Source organism: Lampetra planeri, chromosome 17 (assembly GCF_965212315.1).
Source record: "Lampetra planeri chromosome 17, kcLamPlan1.2.h2, whole genome shotgun sequence".
NCBI classification, from domain to species: Eukaryota; Metazoa; Chordata; class Hyperoartia; order Petromyzontiformes; family Petromyzontidae; genus Lampetra; species Lampetra planeri.
Genome location: NC_136123.1, coordinates 10,625,483 through 10,644,690, shown reverse-complemented (window position 1 = coordinate 10,644,690; position 19,208 = coordinate 10,625,483). Strand labels below are relative to the sequence as shown.

Below are 19,208 nucleotides of genomic sequence, written 5' to 3'. Positions count from 1 at the left end.
GTATGGATTCATTGCTTTGCTTATGTATGTAAATGTTAGTCAAGGTGCATTCTGATGAAATCCCCTTGAGTGGAGCCTTCATTTACATCGGAAACTGACCTTCATCATGCAATTCGTCCAAGCTCTGTGGTCAGAAACCATGTAAACATCTTCAATGTCATCAAACAGTGCTGGTTTCAATATGCGCTGAGACGGAGGTAGGAGGGTGGCTCCGTGTGCTATTGCCTGAGGTCTAAGTACCGAGGTCCCGATTTGAATCCCATTTGTTGTCATCCACGATCAGACTAGATTCTCCAGTCAAGCAAGGTTTATCATACTCTTAGGTTTTTTTTCGATAAAGTCACGTAGGTAAAAATAAAAATAAATAATGAAAATTATAGAAATAATAATAGAAATAAAATAATAAATCACGACGTTTCGGAGGCAACACAAGCTTCCTTCATCCGAAACGTCGTGTTTTATTATTTTATTTCTATTATTATTTACATAATTTTTATTTTTTTTATTTTTATTTTTACCTACGTGACTTTACCGAAAAAAAACCTAAGAGTATGATTCCTTGCAGTCACGAAAGCTTCAAATCTAGAATTAAGGTTTATCATGTATGTAAAATGTTGCATGTCGTACACCCTCCTCCACCTGACACAGCCGAGGAATGAAGTTGTCACGTGATGAACAAATGTGCAAAGTTGTTATTATTTTTGCTTTAGTAGCACCACCAACCGGGTATTCAAGGGCAATCCACTTTGAGTAAGGTCGACAATAGTTTCTCACTTGGTTTAATAAAAAAAAGAATCCATAAAGGGGATCAAATGTGACAAACAGTGATCTGCCACGACTGTTAAATTGTTAACAAAAGCATTGTGTGTAGAATATAAGTTTTGGGATTGGGACTGGTCCAATTTCAGGATTAATCATATTGCCTACATCTTGCTTTGAGCACTCATATGTTGACAAAGAACTACTTAGCTGATTTATCAATTTTGCATCACACAGGACTCTGCTGCCTTTATTCATGCAGTTGCGATCCTACTCACATGTTTGGCCCGACCTATCTGGGATTGCTGACATGAATTCTACCTCGTGGAATTCAACACTCACTGTCCTATAGAGAGACTGGCCACCACCATGAGAATATGGCATTTCCGCCACTGACCCAGGACTGTATATAAAACATAAACCACCCCTCCTCGCTTGTTTATTTACATTTAGAAAACTTAACTATGTTGACATTAACCCCTATCTGCATTTCATCAACAAGACATTGATCCTTTATTTCACATTTTTATTCGTCAATTATTGACTTTAATAAATTGTAAAGTGTTGAAAGCATTTCCAAAGTATGGATCGGTGTCTGGGCACATTGGCACAAACATCAGGAAGCAGTCAGCGAAATCTGTTTCACTCAATAATGCCTGTAAAGGACATCCAAAATAGTTTCTGTTTACCATATATTCCGATTCGTCTCGCACTTGGAATTTCTAATTTGCATTATTTAATGAGACTTGTGTGTTCTTTTTTGCCCTCCAAAGGCCAATGGTACTTCAAATTCCGTGGCCTTGAGATCATAACGTTGGCTTCTCTCCTGGCATGCATTTGCTTGCGCATAGTCGAATTCACCTCCTCCTACACTCCTGCGAATGAATGCACAAATGTATAAGCCCGTCTAACACATTCACAGATGTACTTATGAAATGAAAGAGTGTTCGTTCACACTCATTCACATACATGTACATAAGATATATTTATATTCTTTGAGTCTTTCGATAGAAAAAATATTTTTATTTTCTATTTTTTCTATATACGTGGTTTTACTGAAAGACCCAAAGAATATTAATTCCTGCAGTCACGAAAGCTTTAAGTCAAGATATATTGACTTGAATAAGAGACATTTCAAGTAAATAAGCACCCAGTTTTATGGGCGTGTTAGTTCGCCAATGCAAGTGTAGTGAGTTCAGGGAGACGACGTCGGAGTTGAGGCACACTCTTTTTATTAACTCAGGGACAGACACAATAGTTCAAGGGGTAACGGCCCCTTCACCCGTACTATGTGGGAAACCACCCTAGTACTAAGCCCTCTGTCCTGCTCCCCAGTCCTCCTCTAATGGGCTACGGGAGGCTGTCTGATCTGGACCTGGTAAGCACAGATCTCGGTACCAGCTAAGCCGGCCCTGCCCTTACAAGGGCAGAGGTCCGGGAGCTCTTGGGCCGCGCCGCTGGCTTACCCAGCTCGGCCCTGACAAGGGCAGCGAGACAGGGGAGTCCCAGGGCCTAATCTCAGAGTCTTCAGTCTTCACTGGTCAGCTTCGTGTCGAACTGGCCCCGAGCTCTCTGGCTCCCCGCCTTTTATAGAGATCCCCTCGGAGGGGCGGGGTTATGGGGGATCACAGAGCCCCCATGGCCGCCCAGTGGTTAACGGATGCGGACGTCGGTGTGGCCACCCGTGTGTGCGGGTGCAGACACCCCTGTGTTTCTCGTCCGCCTTTTCTCCCGTAATAACCCCTACACAAGGAAGTGAAAAGAATAGGCTATTACTCAATCCGTGGCAATGTCACGAACGTGTTTCTCTCACACTCACGTATTTCCTCCTGGGATCTCGAGTTGTATTCATTAAAGCCAGTCCTCTTAAAAGGATAACACAATTATTGTTATGAATCATCATTAATATAATTATTATATTTAACAATTGCCCGGTGTAGCCGAACTAATGTCACGAGCGGTGAACGCAACGTGTGCACGCGCCCTGATGAAGGACGCCTATTGCTCGAAATGTCGCCTGTTGTCCAATTTTTGATTCCATTTCAAAGCAGCGAAACTGGCGAGCGTGTCCAATCCTTTGCTGTGTACACCAGCGGCGTACACGCCGCCAACGCGGCTTCACGAGAATCGACTTGTCTCACCAGAAGGTCGTGCACCCAGCTTCAAAATCCGATTCAGGGATGACCTCCGACTCAGCTCATCATCCCTCCGGAATCATCCCTGTTGGCTCCCGGGCCAATGGCCCGGGAGCCAACAGGGATGAGTACCATCGCACTTCCCGTACGAGCAGGAAAATCTTTTGACTTCCAACTAATTTAACAAAAAATATAAAAAGTTCGCACCTCTGCGTGCTGTGCATCCTTTCCAAGTACGATTTGTTATTTCACCTCCGCTTTCCCACGTCGCCCCACCTCCTCTACTGTTCCCCCACAGCTGCTGGCCAACACGGTGATCTTCGTGTGTGGGAATCTTGCCGGCGCCTACCACAAGTACCTCATGGACGTCGCCCTGAAGCAGACCTTCGACGACACCTGCAACTGCATCCGCTCACGCATGAAACTGGAGTCTGAGAAACGACAACAGGTACTGCTCATGTGCAACTTCTCTGTCCTTGTTTCCACATGAACTCATTTACCTCTTTCCCACTGCGCAACCGAGCCCCGCACTGAGACCGTGGAACGTCTCACAGTGCACTGAGGAAACGGAGCCGTGCCACGAATACATCGGGGCTCTACGACGCATTCGACCACTATTGAGTCGTGACGTAGCCAACACGGTGGGTGGCGTGTAGCGTTGTATCGACAAGGCTCGATCATTGCAACTCGCTATGCTACGGGACGTCCGGCAAAAATATTACCAAGCTTCAGCATGTACGAAACTCTTTTGCGCGTGCCGTGACGGGTACTGCAAGATCTGACCATGTCCGTCCAGTGCTCGCCGAGCTGCATTGGCTTCCGGTTGCAGAATGCATGGACCACAATACCTTGCTGATCTCGTCAAGGAGCATAAACCATCATGCAAACTCCGGTCATCCTCGCAGCAGCTTTTGGCTAGCCATCGAACAAAGACAGTTACTGCATCGCGCGCTTTCAAATGCACTTCTGCGGCCGTCTGGAAAATTCTCCCTTCCGATATTAGGAATCCACTGGAGCTTTGCACTTTTAAATTTAGATTGAAAATTTATTTCATAAGAACTGATGTTTGTGTTTAGTTTTTGCCCTTCCCCCGCACCTCCGATTATCACGGTTGGCGATATACGGTGTGGAAAAAAAAATCAACATACATACACACGTACGAACTGGTCAAAATGCACGTGGATGACATGGTGATGCCGTGTTGTTCATCATCCTTAGAGTGTACTGAACGATGTCAAATGCAATGAATGCATCATTAGCCCCACCTTTGGCCCTGCTTGGCCCTGAGCCAAATTCAAATGTATTGTGAGGCCAGCATATGACGCATGGCAGTTTGGTCATGGCAGTTTGGCGCTGGCAAATAGCCAGCGGAAACCACCCACAACTTGGACATGCCGGTGGAAAATGGGTATGAAATTGGCATGAGTTATACATTTTTGAGGATTATATTTTTTATCGGAAACAGCTTGATCCTGCTTTCTAATGTCTATCTAAAAAAAATGTACGATGCGGTTCAAGGGGGCATGTGCATAATTTTGAAAAGTAGGATTATATTTGATGGAAATCTGATTGGGGATGGAAATCTGATTGTGGATACGAGCCCTGCCCGTGTCATCATTATTTATTTAGCTTCAGCCAAGTGGTGTCAATGTTGTTAACCTGCGCTGGGCAGAGCAAAGGTGATTGACATCAGATTTAATGGAGCTCTCCGGTGGGTTTCCGGGTTGTGCTGCGTGTTGCTCGGCTCAATATCTTTCGTTCCGCTCTTCCCGCTGGAGCAAAGCGTTGGACATCATGCTAAATGACAATGAAGTACAATGGTTGGTTACGTACGGTGCGAAAGAAGTTAATACATACCTACTTAAAATGCAGTTTGTCTTTTCCCTAATCTGATTGAGAGTGTGCATATGGTCGACAATAAAGAAACCTCTCTGAAAACCCTGCTCGTAGCCATGTTCGGTTGTGCTCTACACGTTTCTGCCAATGGTTTTTGTGAGCAATTGATAAACTCAGCGATCAGAGGCCAATGGCTATAGGTCTTGAAGTAAAGCTTTTAGAGCCTTTTTGAGCAAAAGAATGACGCATCATTCCATTTGATCGTGGTATGTCATTGCTCTATAAACATTTATTTAATATGTTTGCTAATTTAGTTCCGCTGTTTGCTTCCATTTTCTTTGATGGTGTCCACAGTTATACCACGTGATTTGTGAGTTTTCTCCGTTTTCATACTGTGAAGGGCAGAATTTACCTTTTTAAGTTTAAGATCTAGAACTATCTCCTCTTAATCTGAGAGACAATCTGATTCCTCGGCTATAGATATATGTTTTACTTTCGAGATCTACATACAATTATTACACTCATATTAAGATTATATCCCAATCTTGAGTTTTGGAATTCCATATTTCTCCCGAAGAGCTACCATTTGTAAATTGCCAATTATAATGATCAATCTCGGTTTTTGCTGCTTCCGTCTTTCAGTTGCTTGCTATATCACCCCTTTAATGTGTTAATGTAGCATTGTAAAGAACAGGGCACTGATGGTGGAGGGCAAAGCAGACATGCAAAATGACAACATTTTCTGAAACCACGCAATGCATGTTGGGAAAGTGAACGTTGCTTCGCATTTGTATTACGGTTAGGAACAGTGGTACTTTTTACGTCAACATTCTTGTCATTAATCACAATAATTTTGGCATAAAAGCTACCATGTGGTGTAACCCATCAACAAATATGAATCATTGTATTGAAAACCTATGTTTTATTAAGAATGCATAAGTAATAATACTGTACAGTGCTTTATTATTCCACTGGTGGATAAAGGCCTCCCCACAATTCTCCAATTGAAATGTTTAATATTGGTGAGTTTACAGAAAATGTGTGTGCATTTGCATTGATGTTCTGTGTTACAGGGTTTGTAATTATCCAAAAAGCATGGATTCAAACTTGCATGTGACACTACATTTACCAAAATGCTCCAAACAGGAGTTGTATCATGAATCTGGCGGGATGGTATTGTTGTGTTTGATTCACCACCAGAGGCAGTGAGCTCTGGTGGAAGTCGGTGGTGGACTTATTCGGTTATGTCTTAGGGAACAATAAAATGAAACACAGCTTGCTGATCTCGTCAAGGAGCGTAAACCATATGCAAACTCCGGTCATCCTCGCAGTGGCTTTTGGGTAACCATCGAACAAAGACGGCCGTCTGGAATGCTCTTCCTTCCGAAATTAGGAAGCCACTGGAGCTTTGCACTTTTAAATAATTTAGATTGAAAACTGATTTCTTTAGAACTGTTTTTGTGTCTAGTTCGTTGGCCTTCCACCACACTTCCGATTAGCACAGTTGGCTATGTACGGTGTGAAACAAGTTCAACATACATACATTTGAATGGCAGATATCCTGTGGGAACGCTGGCTACTGCTGCCATAGCAATGTGATATTTCCAACTCTTTTTTGAGCGCTTACCCATGCCGCCATTGGAGAATTGAGACACTTTCACTTTTTGACCTGGACTGTTAGTGGTATTGACATGGAAGCCAGGCATTTGAACCTGCCCCACTTTCAACATGGGTAAAAATGCTTTACATTTTTACATTGTGTAAAAATGTTTTTACATTGTGTAAAATGTATATAGAGTGAACAACGGTTCGTTATTAATGCTATTTAAACGCTAACTGTTTTGTGACGTTTACATATTATTGTTTGACCTAAAATAATGCTGAAACAAGTGAATCAGCGAAACTGCATTGGCAGTCGTGCAAAAGCACAAACAACAAAAAACTCAACACGTCTGCCAATACTATTGTGGCCGTGAAAGTATAGAACAGGCAACGTTCACAGAAATTGCCCCTCTTCATCGCCCCATTTTTTTTTTGTTGTGCTGTGAAGACGGCCATTGCTCCAAACATTTCCTGTTATATATTTTCCCCTTCTAAGACCATTGTTATTGGTTAACATATTACGTTTTTATTTATATACACGTGGGATAACGCTTGTTACCGTTACTGTATTATGTAAATATGTATCTCTTAAACTACATTTTTAAAAAGAAAAATCTGTTTTATCCTACGTTCAGAAGCTAACGCCAATGTTGAGGTCTGCTAGCCACGAGAAGGCTTCAGGACAGAGTTGGTGTCGTTTTTGCGTTTCCTCCTCCTACGTGAAAGGAGCACAGACTACAGAAGTTCACCATATGTGTCCAAGTTTGGGTTTCATGGGCTACAATTGCACCTGCCAATTAAGAAGGAGATGTGCGCATTGGCCTGTTCATGTTTTGATGCGGTTGATGGATACGCCAGTGTCTTCGAAATAAGTGATCACATTTTCCAACCACAGCGATGCACCTCGTAAAACGCCCGTCCCCCAATTCTACAGGGGATGCAACATGATTCAGTGTCTTGCAGCAATGCCAAGGCTTTAGATGTTGCTAAATTGCGGCACCAGGGGATTGTTCAAAGGGGTTTTGGGAGCGCTCATCGCTAAAGCGCAGCTACTGTCGTTCGTTACGCGTGATTAATGTGAACAGTGCCACCGTATTCTTCGAGCGGTAAATATAGCAAGACCATCTGCAGCAATATTGTGAGCAACATCACCAGTATCAGCAACATCAGTAGCAGCATGAGCGTCATCACTCGCAATATTTTACTTTCGTTAATTTCATATATCTTATGTTTTCGAATTTTGTATGTTGCCTGATGGTGGTGGTTGTAATTGCCTTGTGAAAAATCATACGTAATTGTTCAATCTTGTGGAATGCTCTTCAACGTTATCCAGTGGTGCTGCTAAAGCAGTAATAAATTGTCACGTTTGTTGACGACACTTTATTAATTGGCTGTGTTGGCTGTGTAGAGTTGAAGAGGGTTCACGACACACATTTGACTTACGATTTCTGGCCAAAAAAACAAATAATTAATCACGATATTGGTCACGAAAGCCCACGAGTTAAATTCTGCATGTTATTCTGCTTAATTAGCCCGACTATTACAAAACCTGTTCCTATCATGGCACCGATTCATGGGTAAATACATTTGAAAACTTGTGCTGAACATTTGAAAACTTGTGCTGAACATTACGCTTTGAGCTCTTTGTTTTCTCAAGCACTTTTTATAAAGATGACGACTATCACCATTATCCTCCCATCAAGGTCTCTTAACAAATACGATATATATTTATTTTCCCAAAGCTGTATCTTGTCCAGTTTAAATTTTATTATCACTCGTTCATTGTCTGCAATCCTCTTCGGAGTTAATAAATCTGTACAGGGGGGAAGTTACATCCGTTAAGATCTTCAATGAAACATCAATTCCGGGTTCCAGGAACTGTGCGTGATGCGATTGGTTGCCCAAATCTTCGCTGGTCTGGTTTTTCTCTCTCTCTCTCTCTCCTACTTGAGAGATATATCTCCTTTGCATTGTCTCTGGGTTTTTTTTCTTCTTCTTCCTCCTCCCTTTTTTCCGTGAGCAACTCCAACTGGACCCCACAGAGGGGCTGCCGCACTCCGTACGGTGCCAGGTCCCCAGCGAGGCGATTACCCGATCGAAGCTGCGAGACGTCGTCACGCTCGCCGTAATTTCCCTCGCCGCGGGGCTGGCGGAGTTCGTGTGTCTTGCCGTGAACGGTACACGTTGACCGAAAACCGCCTTCCCTACCCACTGCGCGGTGTCAATGCTCTCTCGGCGTTTTCGGGGGGTGGTCGTTAAGATGGGTTCCATTGTCTCCTGCCGGTTCCCCTTTCGATGTAGCACACCACCGTGACACTTTTGAGCTCTCCCGTGATGCATTAAACAATCCCATGAACATGCATCTCGCATTGTGAGGTCCACGTAGCGTTGAACATTCACGGCAGTCTGGAGACGCAGGCATTTATCCAAGCAGTGGTTGATTTTGAGGTTGCAACAATGCCCTGCTCTTTATCTCTGCAGGCTCACCTTCACACACGCTGTACAGATACACATAATAGGCGACAGAGAAGTTTTCCTTTTTGCAGCCGAGGCAGGGGGTAGGGAGAATGGTCCAAGGTCAAGATGTTTTCTGAGCCAATGCTACCGATGTGATCGACCGGTCCTGCGCTTCCTTCCTCCTGTTAGATCCTGCAGCTGTTGCACAATCAATACCCAACTTCCTCTTAGAAGTCTCATCACCGCCGTCTGTCTTAGGTCTTCCCTTTGGTCGCTGACCTCTGGGTGCCTCTCCAATGTCTGTCTCAGTAACATGCCCTTCTTCATCCTGCACACAATGGCACATCCTGTAACAACAAAGAAAAAACCTTTCCTTGATTATATCCACGATAGTGCATTTTCTTTTATGCATTCTCTCCTCAAGCCTCCAAGTCGCTTTGCCAATTATGCCAGACAATTCCGAGCATACCCTGCATGTATGAACAGCCCTTTGTCGATCCACTTATGGGTGAGGGGGGCCTTCCCATGCATATTAGTCATGGGGTTCTTTGACCATACTTCACTACGCTGGTCAGTGTGGCTTGGTGAAATGGATGCTCAGGACCGGTTTAGATATCACTTGTCACTTTCACGTTAGCTGTGGCCAGGAATTGAACTCGGGTTACCGAGCCCATTACACAGTGCACCGTCCACGTCACCTCTCTGCGTGCACCTACATTGAAGGACAAGAAACTTATTTTCATGGTACATCGTTGTTGAGGTACCATGATCCATGGTCACACAATATGAAAAGGTTGTCATGAAATCACAGGTGGTTGTGAAAACTAATCGTTATGATAATCGCTTGCATGATTGTGCATGTGATGATGAACAAAGGGGTGAATCTCCTAAAATAATTAAATGTAATTACGAAACACTCGGGCACGTAAATTGAAAAAAGACCTTTATAACATGAATGAGTAATCATATGAATTTGAATTATGTTAGCGTGCATCCTTATAAAAAATAAATAATGGTTAACGCCACTTCACCACTCTAACATATTATGCAAACGTTAAAGGTTTCCCATACGTTTCTGGCAAGAGCACCTTTTTTCCCGTTGTGCAAAATGAGGGATATTCACAACCGCTCGAAAGGCAAAGGTAGAAGTGCATGCATGCATAGACAGACGTGGATCATCATCCTTATCGTGGTAACAAGCACATGAATAATAATAATAGCAAGTATAATTTGAACTTGTACCACGCACAGTATTAGCTCACTCTCGTAGACAAAGAACGACTCCACAGACTTAGCGGGATGGCAACCACGCGATGATCCGGCACCAACAATGGCCCAAGCTCTGCATTCCTCTACATATGAAGGTGTTATCAGCCAATATGGGACATGATGTTTGCTACGAAGAGCAACGTTTCTGTGAAGCATAGAACAGCACCGTTTGCATTTGTTAACCCCATGAACACAATCAGTCTGATCATAAGACTGAAATTCGCAGTCAGGAGAGTGGCGGTGGTCGAGATGGAGGCAAGGAACAGAGAGGTTCGAGGGATGAGGTCAAGAATGCAGTGATAAAACAGAAGTTATTTGTTTATTATACCATATTTATAAATTCCGACTTTTATTAATAAATGTATACAATTCTACAAAATGCTATGTGTGGAAATGTTGTTTAGTGTAAATGTATTATTGGTGTTTTTATTTTTTGTTTCGTTAATATTTGCTATATCAATTGTTATTGACTGTATATTCCAAGTGTGCCATAGGTCTCTTTTCACGTAACTAGGTCATTAGTTGTTCCTCCTCCATGAAACTCTGGGCCGCGCTCATTCACATTTTACAGTCCTGGGCCTGTCGTGAAAAATTCCACATTCCTTCGTTGGGGGAGGTGGGGGGGGGTGAATTTTTCTATAGGACGACCTACAAAGTGGTACTCAATTTTTCAGCCCAACGAGATTCAGTTCTTTTCTTGCACGTGCAAATATGGCCAGGAGCTAAATGGCAACATGGAGGTATGCTAGCCACGAGAGGGCTTCAGGAGAGAGTGGGTGTAGTTTTGCTGTTCCTCCTCCGCCGTTGCAGGAGCGCAGACTACAGCGGTTTAACTGTATGGTCCGTGGGTTTGGGTTGTATGAGAGAGATGAAGGGCTGAACCACTGGCTGGGATTTGAATTCACAATCTTCAGATTGCAAGCTGTGCTCTCTGCTATCGCCAAATTGTCCCGAGAGAAATAAAATTTGCATTCACAACTCTCGGCAAGCAGAGTTTTCAGGGAACGGCCCTGCAAGATGCCACAGCGCTGCTTTTAACATCACTTCAAAGAGGCGCTCCGAAACATGGAAGGTAGTTCACGTTTTTTTTTTGTCGGTACCCAGGATGACACCGTCATCTTGTTCCAACCCAATTTGATCCCCAGCGGCTTCCCGAATTCACATCCAGCATCTGGGCAGCGCTGGCTCATTGCTCTGACAAAGCAACAGCAGCCGCCTAGAATCTTGATTTATTCCAGAGAAATCCAATAAGCTAAGAAGTTGTTCTTCACGTATGTTCAGTAGGAGCAGGACAGAAAGTTATTACAACAGTACAAAAAAATTGGAAATGTGAGCAAATCACTATAAATAAAGAAATAAACGAAAACTAATTTTTTTTTTACCATATAAAGCCTACTGAGCTATTAGGTGTTGTCGAGAAGCAACATGGCCACAAATTATAGCTCAACCAAGTGGCCTATCAAGTGAAAATGTATAGCAGCCAGCGTCTCGCCTGACACACAAGCGTGATGTCGGCTGTGCAGCTCCAGCGCTAATTGTGCCAACGAATACGGTGTCATCACATTGATGGATCAACAGCCTTTTGCTGACCCAGGAAAGCCTGGCTGAGAACACGTCCGGACGCTGGCTTGTGTTGGGTTGCAGAGGCGTGGTGTCATCTTCCGGGACGGTTTCCAGATGTAATGTGAGACTGTTGACTGTTACGACTTCTGGAAATGTATTCAGTACTTATCTTCTTGTATGACTTTGTCAGTGTAACTGACGTAACACTGATGATAAGTAAAATAAATAGAAAAACATGATTTTGAGAATGTGATATGCCCAGGCATGATAGCGCTTAGTGCAATGCTGTTCTGGGGTTAGTGGATCATGCACAGATCGTTGTGTGTGATATTCAAAATCTGTTGAGCAGTAACGTGGCATTGAGAGGGCAGAACAGCAGTTTGGATCCGGACCCATCTGTGTAGGTATTTTAGTGTCATCTCCTAATATATCTCGATTTGCTCTCATTCAAACGCCTCATTTCCTGAGGAACTGGCCAATAAATCCAACACATTTTGATGCAGAACCACCGTAAATAAGTCTTCAGACTCACTGAGGCTTTTTCTAAGTAAATACAATACATTGCGTATTTATTTATGTTTCACTCCAGGATTTATGTGATGACAGCCATTCAACCATTAGGGTGCAATGTGCTTGTGAACGTCTCTTCCTTTACTCAGTCAAGCACGATGATGGTCCAACCCGAGATAGTCAGTCAACTGTGGGTTTCAGTCGTCAGATGGCCATCCTTCTGGATATGAGCCCTCCTATTGATTCCGTTTGCCACTGGCAGGTAAATGTGTCCGCACGCATTAACACACACATTGGTACTCTTCGGGTTTTTCGGTAAAGTCACGTAGGAAAAAAAATTAATTCCATTTTTCATTACAATTTTTACCTACGTGACTTTACCGAAAAAACCAAAGAGTATGAATCCTTGCAGTCACGAAAACACACATTGGCTTGCTATGCCACACACGGACACACATGCTTTACCGGCAATGATTGGCCAAGTCCACATGGACTGTTGAATGCTGACCGGTGTCTGAAGTCTAAGGAACTTCCTGTTAGCTCTGGTCAATAAAGTTCTGCATGGTCTTGACCCAATGTACCTGCGGGCCCGACTGATCTCTCACACGACTGGGGTTTACACGCCACGCTCTTCAGGGCAGGACCTACCACTCTCCCAGCCTCGGCTCTTGTGCTCGACGCTGGGGGGGAGGGTCTGACCTTCTCGAGTGTTGCCCCAAGGATCTGTAATGCCTTGCCGGCAGTGATCCGGCACCCTGCGAGCCTCAGTGTGTTTAGGAGGGAGTGCAAGACTCACGATTTTGTCATGGCTTAAACAATATTGTGATAACCCCTTCAGTGGAGGTGATATTACATTTAAAATAAATACGGTTAGACTGTTTGTTTCATTAGCAACACTGCATGGATGGGTGGCCCTCGTAAGAACAACTGAATCGTGAACATAAGGCTACAAGCTCAAATCCTAGTCGGGAGCCAGCCAGTCATTTCGGTCTTGCAGGTTCAGCATAATTAAAAAAACATCTTGTGGGAAGTCCACAGCGGTCCACATATGGAATGACTCATCCCTGTCTTAAGGAATGCCATCCCAGGGAAGGCTCTCACGTGAGAGCCTTCCTTGGAATGTTATGGTAATAATGTCTAGTGTTATAGAGTGTCATTCGTGCAAATTGCATCTCAAAGTCGCCAAAAGCGAGGTACCAAAAAATGTGGGAAGGCAGCAGCCAGGAGGTGACTTGTGCTGCCAACAATTGCCCTAGCTCTGCGGTCCTCTATATATTAAAATGTTTTCAGCCAATTCATGATAATACATGTGGGAGGAAACCGGAGCACCCAGAGAAACACACACACACACGTGTAAATCGGCAAAACTCTATCCCGTACAGAAGGAACAGATGCTCATTAGTCCACATTTTGCTGTTCAATATTTTCCAGGCAAGCCAGGGTATGGCATCTTAATGCCCACGAAATGGAAACTCAGCGACGTTTGACTGACCCACCAACCCTCACTGCCTCCGCAGTGTTGGATTACAGTCTTGCGCCATCACATCGAAAACCCAGTTTCGTTTTGGGTATTTCTTTATCTTCTTCCGTGGATGAATTTGGATGGCCCAGAGAGAATTTCTGCATTTTTAGAGGATCGTACTGCAACTCCAAAATAATGCCGTGAGATTCAGCAGAGAAAGTAGACGTCTACTTTCTGCGCTGAATCCTGCAGGAATCCTAACTGGGTGTCCTCCAGCAAGGGATCGCTGTGAGACTTGACACCCCCAACTTCTGAAACTCTCTAGATTACAAACTTGCACTGTAATGCTTGACAAAATGTTGCAGCTTCGTATATTTATCAGCTCATTTCTTCAGCTTCATTGCATTGGGCAGTCGAGCGTGTTTAATGCAAAGCACACATGCATGTTAAGGAATCACGTGTAGTCTCACAGCCGGTGAATATGATTCCGTAAAAAAAAATCTCATTGCACACACAGCTTATATCCATCTGTATTGCACATGTTAAGTCTAGACTTTGACATGTATTAAATTATATATGCGTATATCCTGCATATAAATGTGAAAAACATTTTGAACCGGTAAGAATGTGGCCATAATGAACGAATTGGAAGACATTTATCATGTTTTCTGTACAAATTTTAAATTATGTTTTAGCACGCTTCCAGCACTCGTTGCGTAACTCAGAGCTGAATTATATATAAATATACTGATGCATGCATATTGAGGCTTGAGTGACTCACAATAACGGTATCTGAAAGCACAACACTTAAATAGGCCCTGGTCATCGTAAAACGAATGGCAGAATTGTACCAGTCTGAATTATATTGTTTGTTGGGTTTTGATTGGTATCATTTGCTGGGAACTTATCTCTGTAACTCAGGTTTGTTGAACTTTCACGATTGTACTTGGCAAGACTAGATTACTGTGCACAGAACATGCGCTGCTCATGGGCTTTGCTGCGTTTTGTTTTCGCCACAAAACACTGTGCACCCGATGTTTCCCAACGTAGTAGTAGTACTGGACTTTGCTCGAGTTAGTTTCAATGTTAAATTGTTTTGGAGGTGGCCGGGTGGCTCAGAAGTCACTGAAGTGGCACCACTTAGATCCTGCGTTCAAAGCCAGGTATAGCCACCCGTAATTAAACTGGGTTCTCAAGTGGAGCGCCTTTAACAATTGTCTCAGCCAGGTAACCAATGCCTGAACACACACAAAACCCGATCACATAAAATTTCGTTCTACACTTAATTTAGCAAAATTCCAGCACGATGGCTAGGAGATGTTAACTACCTCGCCTGGTATACAGGAGGTCGTGGGCTCGATCCCCAACCTGATGCCTGCTGTATATTTGGAGTTGGCGTGTCTCTCTCCCCGTGGTCGCGTGGATTTTTCTCCGGGTGCTCCGGGTTTTTCCCTCCACATTTAGAATCTACGTGTGTTTAGAGTATTTGACTGCTGCTGTAAATTTCCACGTGAAAAGCCACTTAGTTGAGCTATCATTTGTGGCCAGGTCGCTTCTGAAAAAGAGTGATATTGCTCACTGGGCCTTACCTGGTGAAATATTTAGTTTTTGTTTAAACTGCTCTTGCGAGAGATTATAACGAATACTAGAAACTACTACGTCTCATCACGCCAACAGAAAGATAGAACTGTAGAAAAAAAAAAGTCAAATAAATATTGCTTTTGTATTCATCAGTTAAGGCGAGGACATCTTCACAGGCATGTCATTGATGCCACCACACATTTCCATTATTTAATGTATCCTCATAGAAGCCTCAGCTTTTGCACAGTCAACACTTTCTATATCATAGGATGTGGCTTTATATTTTCTCCCTTGGTCACTGACTTCTTGGCTTTTTAAAAATACAAGTTATCTGGTGATACTGCTGCGTTGGCAGTGGTGTACAAGCGCAGATAATAACAACAAAAACACATTTGTAAATAACACTGTGGCCTTAAAAGATACATGTTATTATACTATACATAGTTGTCCTGGTAAGGCAGGTGTTATTGACGAGTGTGTTGAGTTTTTTGTTATTGTTTTTTTACGATGTTGTCGAAATGTATTTTCTTTTATCATAGTGTTGACAAAAGGTCTTTACCATTTTGAAAATATTGTCAACACCATCATGGTGAGCTCTTCAAAAAGGCCAACGACAAATGTAACAATGAACATCGTTTCATATTCAGGTTAAACGCGCATACGTTTGACATTTTAAACGGTCTTGCGCTGATTCTAGCCGCACATCAAATTAATTGTAGATGCTGTCGGGCCTTGTAGGGGGGTGGGGGGGCAGAAGAAGAGTCACGTGGAGATGATGATGATGATGATATTTTATGGTGCGACCGAGGCTGATGGGGAGGAACAGTGACAGGGTGGTGGAGACTATGTGGGCTGAATGGTGACATTTAAGAGTACACGTCAAGTCATGTTTCATTGTTTTCAGTTGTACTATACTTTTAAATGTAATTGAAGATGAATCATCATACTTAGGCGAATGGCAACTTGGCACTTGGGCTTGCTGACCTATTTGTGAGGAAGTTGTAATAATTTTTTGAAGTAAAAAAATGCAAAAAAAAATTCACAGAAAATGTACGTTTTGGCATGTGTGGCCAATTCTTTTGTGAATGCTTTTCTCATGTATAATAATTATGCTTGAGTGTTTGCCTGTCTGTCATATGGACGGGTTTTCACGTGGAACTGGAGATGCCTCCCACGTGCATACATGCTTCAACGAGCCAGGCAAACTCCCAAGCACAACCCCCATCTCCAAATACAGCTGTTGATTTCGTGCAACTTTCTTGTAAAAATTGCACGTAACATATTTTTCACTGCGAATGTGCTTTACTTCATAGGAAGTGGACGCTGCATTAGTGTGAGCATTGAAGATGTGGTTAAATTGAGACGATGCAGCTTGGCAGGGAAGATCCGAGAGGCATCGAGTGATTGGTGTCTGCATGTGCTGTCGACTGCAGAGCCAGGCCCATTGGCTGCCTGCCCTTTCCTTAAAATAGTGCCCAGCTGTCCTGAGAGTCAAGCCTTGCTTGGAAGTAACCCAAGCAATTGGCAGGCGTATGACTGGGCACAAACCACCATGTTCAGTTAACATTTTTTTGCTTTTTAATTGAGTGTGCCACATTTTTAGTTTAGCAAAGGAAATCTGCCATCTGCCCCGGGAATATTATTTTGCTGCCAATTTTAGACATTTTATGAAGCACGCCTCTGCAGGCCTAACATTTGAAAATCTGTCCTGGCACAGCATTGTTACGTAATACTGTGCTTGGCTCTATTTTATACCGGCTTATACAATGGCTTTAGTTTCTTCAGCAGTGCAATTTGGCTTTTGGACAGGGCATTTGCTCGTGCAGGAGAGGAGTAAAACAACACTTCCAAGTCCGTATTTGCCTGCCACAAAGAAGGAATTTACATAGTCAAGCGACCAAGGCAATTACTGCATGGTGCCAGAATTCAAATCCATGTCAGAGCACTGAGACAATAATATTGAATTCAAATCTGGGCATCCCCTTCTGATTAAATTGGGTTCTATAATCTAAGTATCAATGCATGTAGAACTTATTTTGCACTGTACATAGCCAACATTGATAATCACAGGTGCGGGGCAAGGGCAAAAAACTAAACACAAAAAGCAGTTCTAAAGAAATGGGTTGTCAATCTAGGCACTAAAAGTGCATAAATCCAGTGGCTTCCTATTAGCGGAAGGAAGACTGTTCCAGACAGCCACAGAAGTGCATATGAAAGCGCTCAATGGAGTGAGATGTCTTTGTTCGATGGATAGCCAAAAGCCGCTGCGAGGATGACCGGAGTTTGCGTGATGGTTTATGCTCCTTAACGAGATCAGAAAGGTATTGTGGTTCATTTTTGGCAAGCGCTTTGTATGTAATCAGTGCAATATTTTAATGTGTTCGTTTGGCAACCAGAAGGCAATGCAGTTCAGCGAGCACCAGTCATGATACATGCCAAAGAATTGTGTACATGCTGCAGCTTGCTAATGTTTTTGCCAGAAATCCCGTAGTGAGTTGGAAATATCGAGCCAAATGTTGGAAGTTTATTGTTGCTTTCTTTAAACAAGTATCTGAAAGTTTCACAAGTGTCAGAAATCACCTTGCTTTGTGTTAATAGAAACATTGAGAGATCTGAGAACATCCAGAGAAGTCTGAAGAAAACCCATATCTACCAGGACTGGTCCCAGTACCTTCTGTATGCATACATCATTAAGTCATCGCTCATGGAGAGAGCAATATTCTTGTGGCAAAGAAGTGATGCGTTTGTAGTAAACAAGTGCTTTGGGGAACAAGCCAAAGAAATCTTCCAAGTCGGGATTAAAGCCACTGTCTATTCCTTCCCCATGACACCTCACCAATTTGTGCAGTTGAGTGAACTCATTCAGGACGGTCTCGAAACAGATAGAAGTCTTTAACGTCAACTCGAAGCGCAACCACAGATGGGATATCATGCCGGGCGGTGGTGGCTGTGCTCGCCTGTAATACCAGCACCGTGGAGGTAGTGAGGGTTGGCGGATCGCACCATTGTTGTAAAACTCCCTTCCCATGGGCGTTAAGGTGCCATACTCTGGCTCGCCAGGAGAAGGCAGTGTATAGCAAGTGGACTAATCACTATCTGTTTCCATCTGTACGAAGGTAGATAGAGCATTGCCCCCTCGCGTGTGTGGAGTTTTTTTTGTTATCCAGGTGCTCTGGTTTACTCCCGCACATATGATAGACACTTGCTGTTAATCGGCTGAAAACATCTCGACATAAAAAACAAATAAATACTCGTAATAGCCTCTTTTATAAAGTGATTTGCATATGAAAGTATCTTAAAACGCTGCACGTAAAAATTAAACTACACTTACAAATATAGATAAAATCGAAGCGGAATAGAAATCTGATAACAACAACATCAATGACGACTCTCGAAATTCCAATAAAATGAAGAACTATGATAACAGCGAATAATAATAATTGCAGAGTAATCCAATGGGACAACAAAATCGATCAAGACCCTCCTGAAAAAGAGTCATACGACTCGGTGTGGCTCTTCAGGATAGAAAAATAAGTAAATAAGTAGAATGTACTTCTTGTGATAAACAAAACTGTGTCCACAGTTTGTTTATCACTGTGTCTCTTCACACTCGCGAACGCTCGACACGTGACCCCCCCCCGATCACCCGTGAAATCTAACCCTCTCCCGCCGTTCCCCTTTTACATGACTCGTAAAATAGGAGTTTTCGACACGGCCTATGTATGTTGAACTTCTTTCGCACCGTACGCAAGCCAACCGTGCGAATCGAAACATCGATGGAGGAGGTGTGTTACTCGTCAGGCGAACTGCGCGTTAAAATAACACCGGTTAATTACTTTCAGTTACTGCTTGTCCGCGTGACGCCACTGATCATTTGATGACCCCCTCGTGCATTCGTGACCTGCTCATTGATAAGTGAGCGTTTGTTCCAAGCATCGATTTTGGAATATCCCATCACATTCTGAGATTTCTGTTCGTCGTCCAAAGTGGAGTACATGAAATGTTCACGTGCAACCGTGGCAATACGTTGAATT

The 19,208-nt window shown here is 43.2% G+C and overlaps 1 protein-coding gene across 3 annotated transcripts in view; it reads left to right on the top strand.

Moving 5' to 3' along the window:
* The window catches only part of ADCY2 (adenylate cyclase 2), a 282,866-nt gene that overhangs the window by 178,656 nt on the left and 85,002 nt on the right, over window positions 1-19,208 (top strand). For all 3 annotated transcript variants that reach the window (XM_078602107.1, XM_078602109.1, XM_078602110.1), the window contains exon 5: window positions 3,193-3,342. In XM_078602107.1, coding sequence (XP_078458233.1) covers window positions 3,193-3,342 — 150 coding nt within the window. The remainder of the gene's footprint in view (window positions 1-3,192; window positions 3,343-19,208) is intronic.